Below are 20687 nucleotides of genomic sequence, written 5' to 3'. Positions count from 1 at the left end.
TAATGTTAATAAAGTTGATTAGATAAGTTGTGTGTGTTTAGTTCATTAGTTACATTTTTTGTGTAACCCCAGAGAATGGTTTGGCTTGGGGGTTAATAAGCAGCAGTCTATAAAAGGCTGCCAGTTAACATCAGAGACTGTTGCTGGAACCCTGCCCCATCATTGGGCTGTATTGTTTCATTTTTGTTATGGTTTATTTGTGTTAATATTGCTAAATGAACACCTGTTGGGTCAGCACTTCATCTCCGCCTCAAGCCTCCTATTTTAATTGAGCTGGTACGGGCCATCCTAATACAAATGTTATAACAAGCTCAGCCATAACCCAGAGCCATGACAGAGCAGGGTCAGCAGATACTGATGCACATAGTGCCCAGAGTTCGCCAACTTTCTGCATAGTTGATCGCTACAGACCATGGATTTCCATGGCTGAACTTCTGAATCCAAACCATAAGTGCAATGAACAACATCAGATACAGTGGCATTAAAGCACTGGACTCGAGAGCAGTGGAGGTGTGTTCTGTGGTGTGGCAAATTAGGTTTCTCCATCTGGCAATCCAATGGACAGTCTGGGTTTGGCAGTTGCCAGAACGGTGCTTATCTAACTGAATTGTGCCAACTGTCAAGTTTGGTGGAGGGAGGATTATGGTGAGGACTGCGCTCTTCTGGACAGAGATCTCAGATGTTGTTCCTGGAATCTGCTGGAGCCATTCTCCCATTTTGGGGGTCACTGCTTTGAGTGATTTGATTACCATGAGGACCAATGTTACCTGTTTCCATATCCTTTCTAGCTCTTCTTTGAGCCCTTGGTATTTATTGAGCTTCTCGTGTTCCTTCTTCCTCATGTTGCCGTCACTTGGTATTGCAATGTCTATCACTACGGCCTTCTTCCTTTATTTGTCCACCACCGCAATGTCCGGTTGGTTAGCCATCACAAGTTTGTCTGTCTGTATCTGGAGGTCCCATAGGATCTTAGCTCAGTCAGTTGGATGGCGTAGTGGCATTATTACCATCTTTGGAGCAGGAGGTCTGGTGTTTGAATCCCCACCAGGGAATACATCCAGTAAGGGTCCCCCCATGCTAACCAAGCCTCAGAATATGAGTGACAGATACATGATTGAAAGCCACACTGGCTCAGATGTCTCGGAACCAGGGAATACTGACGATAAGTGGGCTACTGGAACTAGAAGGTTACCATCCTATAAGAAAATACAATAATCCTTGTGACCTGGACCAGGATGTATCCATCCATTCTCCTCCGCTTATCCTTTTTGGGGTTGCGGGGGGGCTGGAACCTATCCCAGCTCACACAGGTTGAGAGGCAGGGTACACCCTGTACAGGTTGCCAGCCTGTCACAGGGCTGAGACAGACACCTATGGGTAATTTAGAATGACCAATTAACCTAACCCCACTAACTGTATGTCTTTGGACTGTGGGAGGAAACTGTTAGCCTGGAATATGTTTTGTGTAATTGTATAATAAAATAACTTAAGGTTGTCACAAAATCCCACAGCACACCATTGTGGATTTCTACTCTAACCCATTCTGACAGAACAGAAGACAAACATCTCTCTGTAAATATTGACATTTATTTAAGTAGACATTTCAGTGTTCTCGTTTACCCTGCCTGACCCTTTTCACAGGTTTGACCTCAGTATCTTAGCTTCTTAATGCAGCATCATCATTGGATAGTTAAAACTGTTAGATGAACAGTTAAAACTGTTATTTCTCCACACTGTTTACAGAGGCAGGATCACAGGCATCGCCAAGTAATTTCCCTTTGGGATCAATAAAGTATTCTGATCTGATCTGATCTGAAACTAACAAGCTGTTTGAAAATATGATATTTGGTTCATTATTATTTGCCTTTTCTACTGTTTTCCATTAGGAGGTGTTTATAGTCACATTGCATAAAATCAGGAAGGGCAGAAGAGGACAAATTATCAATTAAAAAAAAAAATGTTTTTCTTCTTTTTGGCATTAATGTTATGAGACACTGTTGATGCTTCCTCCTGCAGGGAATGATGTCACAAGAAAGACAAACCAAATGCAAGAACAAAAAAAAAAAAAAAAAAAAACCCACAATTTCACATGTACTCCTTCAGCTAAAGAAACTCGCTAACCTGTCTGAAGTGGCAAAACTTTTAGAAATATCCTGTAAAAGTTGACAAAAACAAATGCGCGCACACACACACACAGGCACACACACACAAATCCCCAAATGGAAGTATCATGGAAACCAAATAAACAGCTTTAATTACATAAAAAAAAAAGTTGAGGACATGAGGCAAGAGAGCCACTGCATTTTGGTAATCCAATGGGGGGAAAAAACAAACCAAAAAAACAAACAAACAACAGAACAAACAAAAAACTAAACTATAATTTTGTAGGAAACTTGAAAGTACAAAAAGAAACTCGGTAAGAAAATAGTGTTATCTAGTATTAAACCAACCACTAGTAAACACAAAGAGGATCCTGCCCATTTGGTCTCCCTTTTAAGTTTCTTAAACAAGGAATGAAGACATGAACACACACAAATACTTCCCAAAGACTCGGACACAGACTCTGACTCCTGAAAGTTAAGTGTTTTCTAGAAGTGAGAATCAAATGTAGCTGGCACCGCTGATGCTGGATTTAAGTGCTTTCTATTAGGATGAGGGAAATCACACGAGGAGATGTGAGGGTGTGTGATGAATGGACCAGATTTAACGGATGAGGTATTGCACAGATTATTTATAGTAATCATTAAAAAAGAGCAAATAAGACAAAAATAAATATACAGGAAGTTCATACAACATTTACAATTTTCAGTCAGATAATAGAAGGTTTTTAGGAGATATTTTAGTGTTGGCTAAAGGTGCAGATGTGAGGGGTGGTGGTGTTGTGTGTGTGTGTGTGGGGGGGGGGGGGGGGGGGTATGTTCACTAGTCATCCCACTCATCGTCGTCCTCAAAGTCCTCATCTTCGTCCTCATCCTCATCTTCGTCTGTGAAAAGTAACATTAAGATAAAGAAGCTGGAGAATTTTGCACATTTACTCAGTTAATCAGGAAAAATACGAGCAAACACTATAAATTACTTTTAGGTCCACAGGTTTTTGGACAATGACACATTTATTGCTGTTTTGCCTCTGTATACCATCACAGTGGATTTTAATTTAAACAATCACAATGTGCTTTAAGTGTGGACTTTCAGTTTTAATTCAAACGTTTAACTAAAGTATTATCTGTTTAAGAATTACATCCCTATTACAGTCCCTCATTTTCAGAGGTTCAAAAGTAATTTTACAAACTAACAAATTTAAATACAAGGATTTTAAAATTTCGATGACTGCCTGAAGTCTAGATCCCATGAACATCACCAAATACTGTTTCGCCTCCCTTCAGATGCTCTCCCAGGCCTTTACAGCAGCTACCTTCAGTTGCTATGCTCATTTGTGTATCTTTCTGCATTCAGTTTTGTATTTAATAACTGAAAAGCATATCTGTCAGTGCAGAAAAGTGAAAGAATATGACATTTCTCTGCACTGAGAAACTTTTGGGCTGCTTTTGCAGTATGCTTTGGCTCAGCAATGGCATGCTTACCTCCTTAAGAATGTTACTGACTTGGTGAAGTTGTTCTTAACCAGGGAAATAATTTGTGATCGTACGCTTTAGTTGTCTTCCTTCTAGGCCTTTTGCTGTTACTGAGCTGTCCAGTTCATTCCTTCTTTTTAACCTATTAACCACGGGCCATTTGTAGTGCTTTCCGACTTTGAAGCCTTATAGCGTCACAGTAACACTGCAGTCCGCTCTTACGATGCTTTTATATGACAGACTAGACCCTCAGAATTGGACTGACACCTCATTTGTCCAATCATGTTATGAAATGGGTTTTCCAGAGCCAATAATAACCAGACAGTGTCATATGTGACTTTCCTGGACATGCCCCCAAATGTTCCCCAATCGTTCTGATTGGTCAAGTCTAACCCAAAATCCGACATGTGGGTATATGGCACTATGGGGTGGGTTTTCACATGAAACCATAAACTCCCTGCGTATTCAGTGCGTCCTCTGTGTGTGAAACCGAGCAGGAAGTAAGAGTCTGTGTGCCGTCGTGCGTAAACAGTGTTTACAATACTTTTTCTGGCCAACGGATTGTCAGAATGCATCAAAAACAGGCTATATTTATTCAACGAAGTGACTACATGACTCACGAGACTGGATTATTATTTATTAGAGGATTTCGTTGCTGATTCGACCGGTTTTTATCGCTACAAAATCCGGCGACGAACAACTGTACTCTGAAAGCGATCCATGGTACGGGTAACTTTTTATTCTCAGCTCGTCCTCGTATTATATGCCGTTTAGATGTAAATATGTATGTAATGGTGAGCTTGACATGCACCATTACACAGAAAATATCACTGTACGCTGTGTTGCACCACATATTGTGTGTGTGTGCTTTACATATGGAAATTTACAAGAGCAGTGTTGGGGGCAGGGAAGGTTGTTATAGGTCTCGATGAGGCTTTCACAGGGGTCTTTATGACGTTTATTATGGCAGGATAAGGAGGACAATGGCTCAGAGCATTTTTTGACCAGTAAGTGTCTAAAGTACAAAAAGCTTTATGTTTTGGGTAAGTTTTGTTTGTGGGGGTGGGGGTATTTGTTTGGGAGGGGTTTGTAAGTTGTGTATCAGAGAAGGACTATTGGGAGGATTGTGGTTTTTTTAATTTTATGTGTATATGTAGTGTTTACATTTACTGTAACGGCCCTTTCACACCGGATGCGTTGCGTAAAAACGACACGAAATTCCGAATCTTTCGGATGCGAACCTGTCGTGTAACCTATATACACACAGGACGCGTTGCGTTTTTGCGACTAAATCCTCCCTATATAACGCACGGTGGAAAAAAAAAATGCAGTCGACATCAAGTGATGATGTAATGGTCCTGATGTTTATAAACAAGAGAAGGAAGAAACAGAGTTTATGGGTTCATCCAACTCATAAGAAAGCAGCAGCAGGGAGAGTTTCATGGTTTGATCACGGAGCTGAAGCTGCATCACGGATGCTTTCACGCATATTTCTGGATGTCAGTGGGACAGTTTGAGCTCTTGTTGGCAGAGTTGGGATCACATGTGAGGAGGCAGAGGATAATATCAGAGAGCCGACTGACCCGGAGCAGCGTGTAGCTGTGTGTCTGAGGTAAAATACTATGATTTTATTGTTCCCACATCACTGTATATTCAGTACATCGGTTCGTGTTTTGAGCTATGACCTCGCATGCTGCTAAATGCAGCGCTCTGATTGGTCAGTCCTGTTTGTTCGCTTGCGAAAGTCAGAAAAATCGAACTTGATCCGAAAAAATAAATGCCGCAAATTCGTCCTGTGAAATGACGCGGTCGGTGTGAACGGCTGCATTAAGAACAGGAGAGTCCGAAAAATATTTTTAACGCACGAAACATTCGCACGGAATTTACGCGTCCGGTGTGAAAGGGCCTTAACTTTTGATCAATATACAATTCTTTTATTTTGTGTGTGTGATGGAATCACTGAAAATAGACTGGGTTTTTGTGAATGAAGGCCTAACATTTTCCTTCTTTTACAAATTAGGGCAACCTCTGATTTATATATCTATAATTATAATTAATTTGTACTATCAGTAAATTTGTGTATAGCAGAGGATTCCTCAGGGTAGTATCTTTGATTAGAGCCCTCATTGATGACTGTATGTTGAAGCATTGAGGAGTTACAGAGATTTGAAGATTGTATAACAAAGGCTGCTATCATGTGGCACTTGGAGTCTCCAAATGCCACATGTAAGACCACGCCTGGACATCAACACACAAAAACCTTTACAAAACAGTTTTTGTGCTATCTTAATAAAATTTGAAATACACGTTAAAAAGACTTCATTCTACAGCTTCATTATATTTTCCAGTCCATACCTTCTATACTCAGTGTGTGGTTACACAAAAACAAACAGGAAAAATCTAGGCGAGGCAAAAATTGTCTACTTTTTCTGTGTTCCAAACTTAATAGCTACATACTCATCACAGTTACAGCATTTTTGACTGCAAAAATGAAAAATATAGCTTGTCTTCTTTACAAAGAGACCAAGCTTTTGCATGTACTCCAAAGAGTTCAGGAACAGCAGCTGATTTAATTTGGGTATGCTTTTTCAGGCATTTTTGGTGATTTTGGAGCGGCCAGTTAAGGGGTTAATGATGTTCCAGAATCCACTCTTAAAGTTTTTGTTATCTTTGTGAATGGTTTATGTTGGTTTTTCAGCTAATTATAGCCTTCTTTACATACACTGACATCTCTTTGGACATCATACTGAGACTTACAGTGAAAAGCTACCAACTGGAACTTGGAATCAGCTTCAAATATTTTATCTGCTTAACTGGTCATGGAATAATGAGGGAACAGGCCTGATCTGGCCATTAAACTGCCTGCCAGTCAAGTGTCCAGTTACTTATTAGCCTCTGAAAACAGGGGACCATGTATAACAAAAGCACCACTGAGCAGGTGCCAAAGCTCCCCTTTTTTGGATTCGTAATGGGGGAAGCATGAAGTAGTCAATGCGTGGAGTGGAGGCGAGGCGAGGCGAGGCATTTTGATTGTTGTTTTTTTCCCCAGTCAGTAGCATACTCAATAACGTCAGCTTTTGTATCGTTAACGTGGCAATTAAGATATTATTGTAGACGATATATATCGCACACCCCTATGCAGTGCTGTACCGTTAATACTTATGGCATGCTGTAACCCAAGTGAGGTGTGAACATCCTGGGAGAAAAGTCATGCAGCGCAAATGTTGAACATCTGACTAATTCTCACAACTGAAACAAGAAAATTGGCAGACACTAGCAGGTACTTTAGCCTAGCAACTAATGAAATTCTCCACCATCACCCAGTGGTGGTCTCAACACTGCATTTAATCTACTATTCAATTCAGTTGGGTTCTCTCAAAATGTAAATGAGCCCACCTCCGGATCTTGTTCTGGCATATGGCATAGAAACTTTTTTTTAATAACATTTACTTTAATGGATTAAACAGTAGTGGGGAATAAGTTTTATTACAGTAGAAGTCTTTCTGAAAATGTTGTAACTAAGTTTAAGGATATAATTCCTCCACTATTATGCTCTTCAATGCCATGTGCCAACACAGTGTATAGTAGTTACCTAAAACTCTGCTTCCAGTGAAGTAGATTATCTCATCAATAGTTTTACATCTTCACTGCATTTGACTTTTGATACTGTGGCTCTTCTGAAAAGGAAAGCCTCAAATGAAATGCCTGACTCCGTGGTATAACTCACAAAAATCCGCCGCTTAAAGCAGATAACTTGTAAGCTGTAGAGGTAATGGCATCTCACTAATTTAGAAGATCTTCATTTAGCCTGGAAAAAGTTTGTTGCTCTATAAAAAAAAAGCCCTCCATCAAGCTAGGACATCTTACTATTGATCACTAACTGAAGAAAATTAGAACAACCCCAGGTTTCTTTTCAGTACTGTAGTCTGACTCAGACTACTGAGTCTGAATCAGAGCTCTGCTGAGCCCAGTATTCCTTTAACTTTAACTAGTAATGACTTCATGAATTTCTTCACAAATAAAATTTCAACCATTAGAGAACAAAATTACCATATCCATCTCAAAGACATATCTTCATGTTCAGTTGCTTTCAGTACTGATGGTATTTGTTTAGACTCTTTCTCTCTGATTGATCTTTCCGAGTTAACTTCCAATAGTTACTTCCTCCAAGCATCAATGTGTCTATTAGACCCCATTCCTACTAGACTGCTCAGAGGTCCTTCCGTTAATTGATGCTTCAATCTTAAATATGATCAATCTGTGATGATTAGTTAGCTATGTACCACAGGCTTTTAGGTGGCAGTAATTAAACCATTACTTAAAAAGTCATCCCCTGACCCAGCTGTCTTAGCTAATTATAGGCCAACTTCCAACCTCTCTTTTCTCTCAAATATTCTTGAAAGAGTAGTTGTAAAACAGCTAACTGACCACCTGCAGAATAACGGTTTATTTGAAGAGTTTCAGTCAGGTTTCAGAATTCATCACAGTACAGAAACAGCATCAGTACAGGTTGCAAATGATCTTCTTATTACCTCTGATAGTGGACTCATCTGTGTTCGTCTTGCTAGATTTCAGTGCAGCTTTCGATACTGTTGACGGTGACATTTTATTATAGTGATTAGAGCATCCCATAGATATTAAAGCTACTGTGCTGCAGTGGTGTGAATCGTATATTTTTTTTTATAGATTTATTATTATTCATGTAAATGGGGAGTCTTCTTCATGTACTAAGGTTAATTATGGAATTGCACAGGGTTCTATGTTAGGACCAATCCTCCATCCATCTTCTTCCACTTATCTGGGGCCGGGTCACGGGGCAGCAGCCTAAGCAGAGAAGCCCAGACCTCCCTCTCTCCAGCCACCTCCACCAGCTCATCCAGGGGGACCCCAAGACATTCCAGGGCCAGCCAAGAGATATAATCTCCGGGGCCTCCTCCCAGTAAGACATGTCCGGAACACCTCTCCAAAGAGGCATCCTAGTCAGATGCCCGAATGAGCTCAACTGGCTCCTTTTGATGTGGAGGAGCATCGACTCTACTTTGAGCCCCTCCCAAATGGCTGCACTCCTCACCCTATCTCTAAGGGAGAGGTCAACCACTCTTCAAAGGAAGCTCATTTCTGCCGCTTGTATTTGCGATCTCATCCTTTCGGTCACTACCTAAAGCTCATGACCATAGGTGAGGGTAGGGATGTAGCTTGACCGCTAAATCGACAGCTTTGCTTTCATGCTCAGCTCCCTCTTCACCATGACAGACCGGTGCAGCATCAGCATCATTGCAGACGCAGCCCTAATCAGTCTGTCAATCTCCCGGAAAACCTACTTTTTAACTAATGTAAATTCATCTTTCAAAAGGGGACATGTCTCAGCCTGTAGCTGATGTTACATATAATGAGGACACCTGTCAATACATTCCTGAAGCCCACAAAAAAAAAGAAAACAGATTTTAGCAAAAGATTGAAGATATGGCGAAAGTCTAAATAATGAACTACAGGTTGGACTGTGAATGAAGGAGTAAACAGACTGACAGAAAAGGAAAAACTATAAACTTTAGAAGACGCTCTCAGGTGGCTACCTGAGGAATGGATGGCTTTGCTCCTCTTCTGCATCACTTCCATGAGAGCACCGACAATGCCTGTTGCTGGAGCTGGTGTTGGAGGGCCGGACTCTGGATGATCCGACACCTGGGGACAGACAAACCGAGGATATGAGGGGTAGAAGTTTTGCGTTGTAACACAAACCAAGGGGATGGTCTGGTAGTAGTTTGTGCATCCCACTATTGTTTTAAGATGAAAGTTTTAAATTTAAATGAATCTTATGGCATTTAGTCAGATGATAATGTTAAACTGCTCTCAGGGAAAGGAACATTTTTTTAAAAATTTCTTAAAAGACACACTGTCTCTTATGTGGCAACCTGGTAGGATGTAAAATGTTACTACTGCCAAAAGGTGGCAATAATGCAACTAGAAGCTATGTGCACTTACAGAAACTTGGAGTGAAAGGTGAGATGGGGGAATGTCATATAGTGTTTTTGCTTAAAATGCAAAAACACTAGTGAGATATTAGATATCTGAATTCATCTTTTTCATAAAGGACCTTGATTACCTTATTTATGACAAAGGCATAATAAATTAAGGACTTTATAAAAGGCCAACTCAGTGACTGCATGCAATGCTTAGATGCATTTATCCTGGCATAAAGTGTTTGTCAAAAAAAAGGGTAGAATACTGAAGAAGCTTAGTTTCAGAGTAGACAGGCTGATGGAAACGGTAAACAGAAAAAAAAAATCTGATGTTGTTTTGGTAGGCTTATCTTGAGTCTGTAGTTAGCTGGCTAATCATTTATTAGCCTAAGTTTATGAAGCAGCTACCGGGGACTTGCATTTCAAGAAATACTACAACTGCCTATTTGTCAGCGGTCTAACCTGTGACAGACTACAAGGAAAAACAAGTCTAGGATTCCTATTGCCCAACTAAACTCTCTTTGTGAAGATATTCACTGTCTTTCTAAGTTTACCTGTCAGCTTTAACTGTGTTTAATTTTACTGTCTGCGTGTGTGAAAATAAAACAAAGTATTTAATGTAGTGATCAAAGGGATTGACTCACAGTCTTGAGCTGTATTCCCTGCCGGATTTGGTCCAGCAGGGCATCGCGTCCAGTACTTGAAGGCGGCACTCGGTTGTTCTGCTCCACCTTCTTCAGCTGGGTTCCTCCTCTGATCTGCTCCAACAGTGCCGATTTTCCACCTGGGCTCAGCGAATGAGGCGAGTCTCCAACCCCACCCACAATGTCCAGCTCTGGTGGAGGGGGTGGGCCAGGTGGGGGAGGTGGAGGAGGAGGGGGAGGTGGGGATGCAAGGGTGCTGCTTGCTAGAGAATGCTGTGCCAGTGGGGCAGGTGGAGGGGGTGGAGCTTGGGGGGTGACAGAGGCATGTGAGGGAAGAGGAGCAGGGGGAGACGGGTGGTGATGGTGGTGGGGTGGAGGAGGAGGCTGGTGATTTCCCCTGGAGGGAGGAGGTGGGGGAGGCGGGGCACCGAGAGTTCCTGGTCTAGAGGGAGGCGGTGGAGGGGGGGCTGAAGTAGGGGCTCTGGATGGAGGAGGGGGAGGAGGGGCACCTCGGCTTCCTCTGGAAGGTGGAGGTGGGGGTGGAGCCAAGTTGTGAGGAGGTGGCGGTGGTGGAGGAGGGCCACCACGAGAAGGTGGTGGAGGGGGTGCTGCAGAAGTAGAGGAAACAGGAAACATCCCCACCTGTTAACTTCACTATATTGGACAGGTAAATTCAACTGCTCTTGTGCAGGCTTAGCTTCACTCTGCTGCAGAACTGTAATCTAGGAAAATGGCTTGATACTGTGATCCTGTTCTGTATCAGGGGATTTGGGGGTTACTGAAGTAACTTCAGGATTTTATTGCTTGCTTTCATCTTGGCTATAAGAAATTTTAAAGCCACTTCTTATATTTTATGTGCTAGTTGCTCAACAGTGTGGGACAAAAACCTTTGAGGAGGCAGCTTGTAGCTTTTATGCCCCGAGCTGTTGGAACATCCTGCTGGAGGAGACGAGAACAGCTGGAAAAGAATAAATCTTCAAATGAACACTCAAAACCTGGCCTTTCATTAAGTTTCCAGACATAACTTCATTATTTTCTTTTTCCCCATTGTATCTGATTTGTATGCTCTATATGCTGTTAGGTAAATTCTTTAATATTAAATTTCTTCCTTCTTGACACGTCTCCTCCCACACCGTTTGACATAGAGACTCTGTTCTTGCACCAAATCAACCAGCTTGGCAGTGAGAAGACTACTTCAATTTTGTTCCCTAAGCTCATGATTTACACTTGCCAAATTATTTAAAAATTTGTTGCAAAAAAAGAAAAAAAAATCCCCCAAATCCCTCTCCATTCAAGTAAAAGAGATGGCTAGAGTGGATTAATTATCTAGCAGAGCAAAAAAAAGTTCTAATGAAAAGATCCTTTTCATTCTGCCAGTGAGCTGACAATTTTTCATTCTACAGCCATTATTCCACACATCACTTACCCACAAATATTAGGAAAATTCGCCTTCTTTCAAATAAGGTCTTCCTCAAAGTCAACAGTTGTAAACTGTTTGATATGAAGGTATCTGAGTGAGAAGAGTTCCAACTAACTGCATCAGTTTAATAATAATTTGATTATTTATTTTAACACAAGAAACTAGGCGTGGGTGGTATAGCCTATAATTTATATCATGATGTTTCAAGGAAATTCATATATATGATGCCAGAAATGAAGGGCATGCACCACCCTTTTTTCCAATAAGTTACCATCACTGATGACAAACTACCTGATTCAAAGTCTGAATCTTCTAAAACAAGGTTCCAGCTGCAGCAGCATTATAGTGCAACAGTATTGACACAGCATTATAGCCAGTGATACAGAATAAGTCAAATGTAAGGACCAAAGTAGCCTAGGTAATTTTTCCCTTTAAATTATAAGTATAAAATAACTGCTTAACACTTTAGTTTAACAATAACAAAAATAACCTTGTAACTTGTCAGGACCTGAACAATATTGTCATATAATAAAACTGAAAAATATTTTCTAGCTTGGGCAAAGCTTTTAACCACCTGCTTAAAGCCCTGCTTTTCCACTGTGCAATTGCATCAGTAATTGTGATGCTCTCTCTGTTACATGGAGCAAAACTAGTGAAAGCTCCCGCAATGTGAAGCATTTGTTTACTTTTGGGTCATACATCACCAGCTACTAGTATCTCCTTCTTTGTAGCATAGTTGTACTTGTTGGTGTTTTTGCCTCAAGTAATGAAACAAATTTGTTGTTTCCACCTTTAGTGGATACAGTTGTCTTGCATATTTTGCAAAGTATTGTTCTTTGTTGGAGGCTGTTGAAGTAGCTCTCTTTTTACATAACAAATCATCACTGGAGGTGGACACATGGCTCTGATTCTCAAATATGTCTGGTTTTGTCTTGTTGTTGCACACACTAGGGAACAAACACTGGTGTTGCTATAGTAACAATATCATGATACGACACTTTTATATCACGTAAAAATTTATATTGGTATTGCCATGGACAATGAGATAGCACATCCCTACTAGGAATGCAACAAAACCCCACAGATATGCAGAGCTACTTTCTTAGGACCAGGCCACTGGTGACATGAAAGCTGCTCTCAGTGGTGCTGAAATTTTGAGCACCTTTTGGGTGGCTTGTCCCCAAGAGTATGACACACTGAAGACACTGACCATGTATTTGGATCAACATACACTTGTGAACAAACTCTATAAAAATGCATGAGAGGAACCGACTGTCAAACCAGTTTTTGGAGGACTGCTTACATGTAAGCCTGACAGCTGTCAAGCCCAATGTTAAAAAGAGTGTTAGAGGGGAAATGTAGCTTCTCCCATTAACTAATAGTGAATATTTCAGTCTTGTGATTTTCTTGGTTTTACTTTATTTGTATTTACTTATTTACTTTGTATTTACTACTTTAACTTGATGTGAAGAGTAACATTTCTAATAACTAAAACAAGTCACTTTTATTTGTCATTTGCATTTATTTACTGATGTGCAAGGTATGTACTTACCATGTTCTTCTTTGTTATGTTGACGGTTATTATTGAGAAACCATAACTGTGCGCTATTGTGTGCTTATGTGTTAAATGAGAGAGCAATAAGTTTATCGTCATTTGTGATTGAAGGCAGACACAAGCTACTTCTCAGAGGGCATTTGTTTTGTTTGATTTAAAAAATAAATGAATGTAGGACCATGGTTTATCCTCCTCACTAGGCTATTCCTGAATTCAGTAACATTCTGGGGGCCAGATGGAAAGCACTGGCCAGCCAGATGTGGTCCGTGGGCTGCCAGTTGATGCTCACTGCTCTAAGCCTTAATGTAACAACAAGCGGTGCATCTAAAGCTTGTACTTGTTGAACTTTATATAAAATTTACAAGTCAGGGCGCCTGGGTGGCTTAGTGGTGAAGCCGGCGACCACATACACATGCCGCGTTGCGGTGCGGGCGGCCCGGGTTCGCGGCCCGGCGCTGATTTGCCTGCGTATCTTCCCCTGTATCTTTCCCCCATTTCCTGTCTCTCTCCACTGTCACAAAAAGCCGCTGTGGCCAAAAATGGAAAAAAAAAAAAAAAAAAAAATTTACAAGTCAGCCTACTTGTTTGAAATCCATCCATCTTTTTCTGCTTATCCCTGGCCGTGTCCCAGGGGCAGCAGCCTAGCAGACAAACCTAGACCTCCCTCTCCCCAGCCACCTTCTCGAGCTCGTCTTTTGTTTGGGGGGGGGGGGGGGCTCCAAGATGTTCCCAGGCCAGCTGAGAGATATAATCTCTCCAGCGTGTCCTGGGTCTGCCCCTGGGCCTCCTCCTGGTAGGACATACCTGGAACACTGCGTCCAGGAGACATCCTAGTAAGATGCCTGAACCACCTCACCTGGCTTCCTTCTCTACTCCGAGCCCCTCTGGAATAGCTGCAATCCTCACCCTATCCGAGGCCAGCCACCCTTCGGAGGAAGCTCATTTCTGACACTTGTATTCATGATCGCATTCTTTCGGTCACACACCAAAGCTCATGAACATAGGTGAGGGTAGAGACGTAGACTGACTGGTAAATTAACAGCTTCGCTTTTGTGCTCAGCTCCCTCTTCACCATGACAGACTGGTGAAGCCTCCGCATTACTGCCAATGCAGCCCCAACACCCTCCAGTCCCCCTTTTTGAAGATTAGGACCACCATCCTTGTCTGCCAATTCAATGGCACCACCCCAGATCTCCATGTGTTGTTGCAGAGGCGTGTCAGCCAAGACATACCTACAGCATCCACAGCCTTCAGGAACTCAGGCCAAATCTTGTCCAACCTAGGGCCCTGCCACCAAGGAGTTGTTTAAACTGCCTCAGTGACCTCACCTCCAGTGACGGGCGAGTCATCCCCCTCATCCCCAGACTCTGCTTACACTACAGAAGGCGTCAGTGGGATTAAGGTGGAAATATTCCGTCCAGCGTCTGACTACAGCCTCAGTTGAAGTCAGGAGTACCCCACCTGTACTACAGACGGTGTGATGAGAGAACCGCTTTGCCCTCCTGAGTCGCCTGACAATTTGCCAGAATCGCCTCGAGGCCGTCTGAAAGTCTTTTTCCATGGCCTCACCAAACTCCTCCCACACCCAAGTTTTTGCTTCAGCCACCGCCCAGACTACTTTTCACTGTGTCAAAGTGTCATTTTGTCAGTGTTGTCGCATGAAAAGATATACTTGTTGCTTGTTAATTGCAGCAATAGCCAAGAGTTTCGATAGCAAACCGCTGAAATTCTCAGCCTGGCGCAAGACGACCTCAGCATGGCGCAGCACTGGGCAATCAACCACTGGCTAGAACCCTGATGCGGCTAACTTCTATTGATTTTTCTATTGTTATAATTTCGCCTTTGCTTTGTAAATTATGTTGCTCTGCTGTCAGTAGACCTGTTGATGTTTCTGATTGGTAGAACAGAACTTTAGAATAGAACTTCATTGTCATACATACAACGAAATTAATCATTACACATACAACAAAATTCCGTTCATAACAGCCATCCAAGAGGACAGACATGACTAACATAGGGGAGATGGGAGTCTCCAGCTGCTGCCACTAAGGACACTGCTAGTACAATCAATCCCAGGAAGAAAGGAACAGACACACAATAGGGTGGTTAGATAAAAAAAAAAATTCATCTGGTACGGTGCTGATATTGAGCACCGTACTAGGGTCCAAAAACACCTTTAACAAAGCATATTCGCACATTTAAAGCCAGGATAGCAATATGGTTGGGTAGGGAGGGCGGGGGAGTGCAGATGGAGACGAGGGTCAGGGCATTATGGAGCCAGATCCTAGCTCCTAGCCAAAACAGTTTGCTGATAATGATGGATGTTCGTCAGCGGCCGTGGTACGCCAGATCCAGCTCACACAAATCACAGAGAGGGCTGTGGGGAAGAGCATCTGTCACAGTGTCCCGAAGAGATACTGTGGCTTGCAAAAGTATTCATACCCCTTGAACTTTTCCATATTTTGTCACATTACAACCACAAACATATTTCACTGGAATTTAATGTGAAAGATCAACACAAAGTGGTATACAATTGTGAAGTGGACAGAAAATTACACATGATTCAAAACATTTTTTACAAATAAAAAACTGAAAAGTGTGGTGTGCTAAAGTATTCAGCCCCCTTTTCTCTGAGTGCAACCAGTTGCATTCAGAAGTTGCCTGATGTCTGCTAATGACTAAAAAGAGTCCACCTGTGTGTAATCTAATCTCAGTACAAATACAGCTGCTCCGTGACGACCTCAGAGGTTGGTTAAGAGAATATTGGGGAGTAAACAGCATCATGAAGTCCAAAGAACACACCAGACAGGTCAGGAATAAGGTTGTGGAGAAGTTTAAAGCAGGATTAGGCTATAAAAAGATTTCCCAAGCTTTGAACATCTCACGGAGCACTGTTCAATCCATTATCCGGAAATGGAAAGAGTATGGCACAACTGTAAACCTACCAAGACAAGGCCGTCCACCTAAACTTACAGGCCGAACAAGGAGAGCAATGATCAGAGATGCAGCCAAGAGGCCCATGGTGACTCTGGACCAAATGCAGAGATCCACAGCTCAGGTGGTAAATGGTAAATGGACTAGCTCTTATATAGCGCTTTTCTACTCAGTATGAGCACTCAAAGCGCTATTACAACATGTTTACATTCACCCATGCAATCCCATTCATACAAGCACTTCCATGTTTGCTAAGCTAAGTGCTTTTTAATTAACTATCATTCACACACATTCATACTCCGACGGGACGGTCGGAGAGCAACTTGGGGTTAAGTATCTTGCCCAAGGATACATTGGCATGTAGCCTGGAGTAGCCAGGAATCGAACCGCTGACCTTCTGATCAGTAGGTGACCTGCTGAGCTACAGCCACCCCAGGTGGGGGAATCTGTCCACAGGACAACTATTAGTCGTGCACTGCACAAATGTGGTCTTTATGGAAGAGTAGCAAGAAAAAAGCCATTGTTAAAAGAAAACCATAAAAAGTCCCATTTGCAGTTTGCCAGAAGCCATGTTGGAGACACAGCAAACATGTGGAACAAGGTGCTTTGGTCAGATGAGACCTAAATTGAACTTTTTAGCTAAAATGCAAAACGCTATGTGTGGCGGAGAATTAACACTGCACATCACTCTGAACACACCATCCCCACTGTCAAATATGGTGGTGGCAGCATCATGCTCTGGTGCTGCTTCTCTTCAGCAGGGACAGGGAAGTTGGTCAGAGTTGATGGGAAGATGGATGGAGCCAAATACTGGGCAATGTTGGAGGAAAACCTGTTGGAGTCTGCAAAAGACTTGAGACTGGGGCAGAGGTTCACCTTCCAGCAGGACAACGACCCTAAACATAAAGCCAGGGCTACAATGGAATGGTTTAAAACCAAACATATTCATGTGTTAGAACGGCCCAGTCAAAGTCCAGACCTAAACCCAATCCAGAATTTGTGGCAAGATCTGAAAACTGCTGTTCACAAACGCTCTCCATCTAATCTGACTGAGCTTGAGCTGTTTTGCAAAATTTCAGTCACTAGATGTTCAAAGCTGGTGGAGACATATCCTAAAAGACTTGCAGCTGTAACTGCAGCAAAAGGTGGTTCCACAAAGTATTGACTGAGGGGGGCTCAATACTTTTGCACACCGTACTTTTCAGTTTTTTATGTGTAAAAAATGTTTTGAATCATGTATAATTTTTGTTCCACTTCACAATTGTATACCACTGTGTGTTGGTCTTTCACATTAAATTCCAGTGAAATATATTTATGTTTGTGGTTCTAATGTGACAAAATATGGAGAAGTTCAAGGGGAATGAATACTTTTGCAAGCCACTGTATGATTACCAGCCTCAAGGCCGGCTAGGGAGCCGAATTCCTGATAATGCAGATGTTGTTTTGGAACAGGCTGCTTGTTGTTTTTTCAACAGCCTTCAGTTTCACTGGGGAACCCATTCAGTAAATCCAATAATCCAAATTGTTCAGTTACCATCCTCACTGTGCAGAACCGAACTTTATCTCCAGATCTAATCCCTTTTGCCTGCGAGCACATTCTCAGCTGGACTACTCATCCAGCTGCAAACTGGATGCGTAGGCATATGCTGCTTACACCATATTTTTCCAAGTGAACTAGATTGGGAAACAATAGGTTGTCTTATCAAGCTGATAACCACCTTCATGTGACTGCTTAATCTGACTGATAGTTGGAATATGCAAAGCCAGATAAGGAAAATATATCCTGAGTATACTGAACTGACTTCATACTACAGGCTGCTCCCTCAAACAAGCTGAGTCTTGTTCTAAACTAGCTCAAGGTAACACTTAAAAATAAATTTATAAATATTTTTAAAAATTAAAGGTGAATGAGGGATTTAGAAATACTTAGATTTGTGGAATCAAACAGGTAATTAAAGGGGGATTCAATTTACAATCAATTGGAAAAGCATGAAAAAGATCTCTTCCAATATTTTGCTGATAGCAGAACACATATACTTACAGTCTCCTAAAATCATCACCCTTCACTCTCTCTTCCCCTTTCAAACCAACCCAGGGTAACATGAATAAAGCATGAAGGAAAGCTAAGAACATGAGAATCTATGTCTGTCATGAAGAATAAAAATTCAGATTGAAAAAGGCATTTCATCTGCACAGTTCATATCTGCTGTAAAACCAGGAGAAGAAATGCAATGGGTCAATTCGGTAAAGTAAAAAAAAAATCTCAGACTCTGACTTCATACACTGACCAGTGAGAGTTTGTTTCTGCTTTATCAAGTTATTTTACTTAATTCTGAGATTGTTTATTAAACTATGTAATATTCCAAAAACTATGACATAGCTATCCGATTTGAAAGTGTTAAACATAATTACGTGTTTAACACTCTAATATACTGTAATATTTGTGTGTTTACATCAAATATTTGTACAAAGATATTTAACAATTTCTATTTCTCTCAGAAAGAAAAAAGTGAACGTGTAACTTAGACACTTTTACAGAGCTCGAGAGTTTCATTGTTCAAGAGTGTTTATTATTTCTATTCAATTCACAGGTAGGTGTGTGTGTGTGTGTGTGTGTGTGTGTGTGTGTGTGTGTGTGTGTGTGTGTGTGTGTGTGTGTGTGGGGCCTCACCCTGTCTTCTCAGTTCACTCTTGACGGCCTCCACCCCACCCTTCTTCTCAATGAAGTCATAGATGACCTTGGATGTTTCTCTGTCCTTAAGCTGTGCCTCAGAGATGCCGCACATGTCGAACAGGTTCTTTAGTTCAGGGTCCAGGTTATTCAGCTGTTGACAAAACAGAGAACATTTTCTAATATGCTCCATTCTGATACGGACATTGTGCACCATTTCTGACAGATTTAGTTTCTAATTGTGGCAGGGGATATATGAAAGAAGGATCAAACATCTTCTTTAATGAATTGTTAGGGCCCGAGCACAAAACATGCAAAGGCCCCATTGTAATTGCTTTGTTTGTTTGTTTGTTTGTTTATATTTTATAATAATAATAATAATAATAATAATAATAATTAGTAGTAGTAGTAGTATTTTAATAATTCAGGCAAATGAATTGCCTTTTTGGCGGCTTTAACATGCTCAAAAAGAGTCCTGAAATTTTCCACGTCACACCAGGCGTGGCTGTAGCACAACAGCAAATTTTGATCATTCATAATGATCTTTTGATTGGCTCTCATTCACACCTACATAATCCAATCAGGACCAAACTTCTTCAGCAGGATAAGGGTCTGAACACACACATATTACAATATTTAATGACAGTCACAGTGTCACCTAGTGGGAACAGGAAATGTCATGTTTTACACATTGAGGTACAGCTCCAAGGTGGTTGAGCAGAACTGACCATCCCCCCGGACCTCGAGTCGTCCTTTAGCGTCTTTTGAGACAGCCGACAGCGAGTCTGCCGGCCACCAATCACCAGATTACGCACGAATATACGGGCCAGCATAGATGAAAGCGTGCCAGGTACATTAATTCTACACGCCATGCAGAATTAATGTACATACCTTCTGAATAAAATCCATCATTGTTTTCTGTGGTTTACTACATACGGTTTCCATTTTTGATTCCGCTTTTTGGAACAATACTTCCACTTCCTTTTATCTATCTTTTATTCCAATTTATCTCCGCCGGCTTTGGTTGCTTTCCACACCTGCTGCACATTTGCAGCTTGTTCCTGCCTAATATCATCAGTAGAGTCTTTTTGTGAGTCGATGATGGCCTATTTTTGAGAATTCAATGAGGCCTTTGAATTGATCTGCCAGACCGGAGGCCATATCGCTGCAGACCATGCAATGGTGAAGTGGTGTACAAGTGAATGATAGTGGATGCGTCGGGCACTGGTGGTCAGGCGGCAATGCATTATTTACATGCCAGGTCATGTTTGTAAATGAGAACTGGTTCTCAAACATTTTACCTGGTAAAATGAAAGTTAAATAAAAAAAAAATTACATTCTGTTCTGACCAACATTTTCTAACTATTTGAAAAGCGTATGATGGGTGTTAAGGTCCTTCCCCTTGACATATGGGTTGTACGCTTTGGAAAATTTTGATAATTGTGAATGGTCCCTAAGCTTAAAACTTACCTTTTTGATAAAGCTTATAGTTAGGGCAGGATCAGGTGACCGTGAACCCTCCGTTAGTTATGCTGCAATAGGCCTAGGCTGCTGGGGGTTCCCACGAGGCACTTAGTGTTTATTTTCATTCACTGCGTTTTACTCTGTTTATACACCACTCTGCATTTAATCATTAGTTATTATTCATCTCTGTCTCTCTTCCACAGCAAGTCTCTTGTCCTGTCTCTCTCCTCTCAGCCCCAACCGATCACAGCAGATGACTGCCCCTCCCTGAGCCTGGTTCTGTTGGAGGTTTCTTCCTGTTAAAAGGGAGTTTTTCTTGCCCACTCTCACCAAGTGCTTACTCAGTGTCATTTTGACTGTTGGGTTTTCTCTGTAATTAATGTTGGGTCTTTATCTTACAATATAATGCACCTTGAGGCAACTGTTTGTTGTGATTTTGTGCTATATAAATAAAATTTAATTGAATA

The 20687-nt window shown here is 41.5% G+C and overlaps 1 protein-coding gene across 3 annotated transcripts in view; it reads right to left on the bottom strand.

Annotated features, from left to right (window-relative positions):
• Positions 1–1399: 1399 nt before the first annotated feature.
• The window catches only part of wasla (WASP like actin nucleation promoting factor a), a 61018-nt gene continuing 41730 nt past the window's right edge, over positions 1400–20687 (bottom strand). For 2 of the 3 annotated variants that reach the window (XM_030732480.1, XM_030732481.1), the window contains 4 exons: positions 18757–18910; positions 10177–10784; positions 9146–9254; positions 1401–2984 (listed from right to left, as the gene is read on the bottom strand). In XM_030732480.1, the coding sequence (XP_030588340.1) occupies positions 2923–2984; positions 9146–9254; positions 10177–10784; positions 18757–18910 (933 nt within the window). In that variant the 3' untranslated portion in view covers positions 1401–2922. Of the gene's footprint in view, positions 2985–9145; positions 9255–10176; positions 10785–18756; positions 18911–20687 lie in introns of all 3 variants that reach the window. The other variant, XM_030732479.1, reaches the window with a different exon arrangement.

This window comes from Archocentrus centrarchus, chromosome 6 (assembly GCF_007364275.1).
Source record: "Archocentrus centrarchus isolate MPI-CPG fArcCen1 chromosome 6, fArcCen1, whole genome shotgun sequence".
NCBI classification, from domain to species: domain Eukaryota; kingdom Metazoa; phylum Chordata; class Actinopteri; order Cichliformes; family Cichlidae; genus Archocentrus; species Archocentrus centrarchus.
Note: the sequence above shows the minus strand (reverse complement) of the source record. Positions and strands in the feature narration are given on the sequence as shown.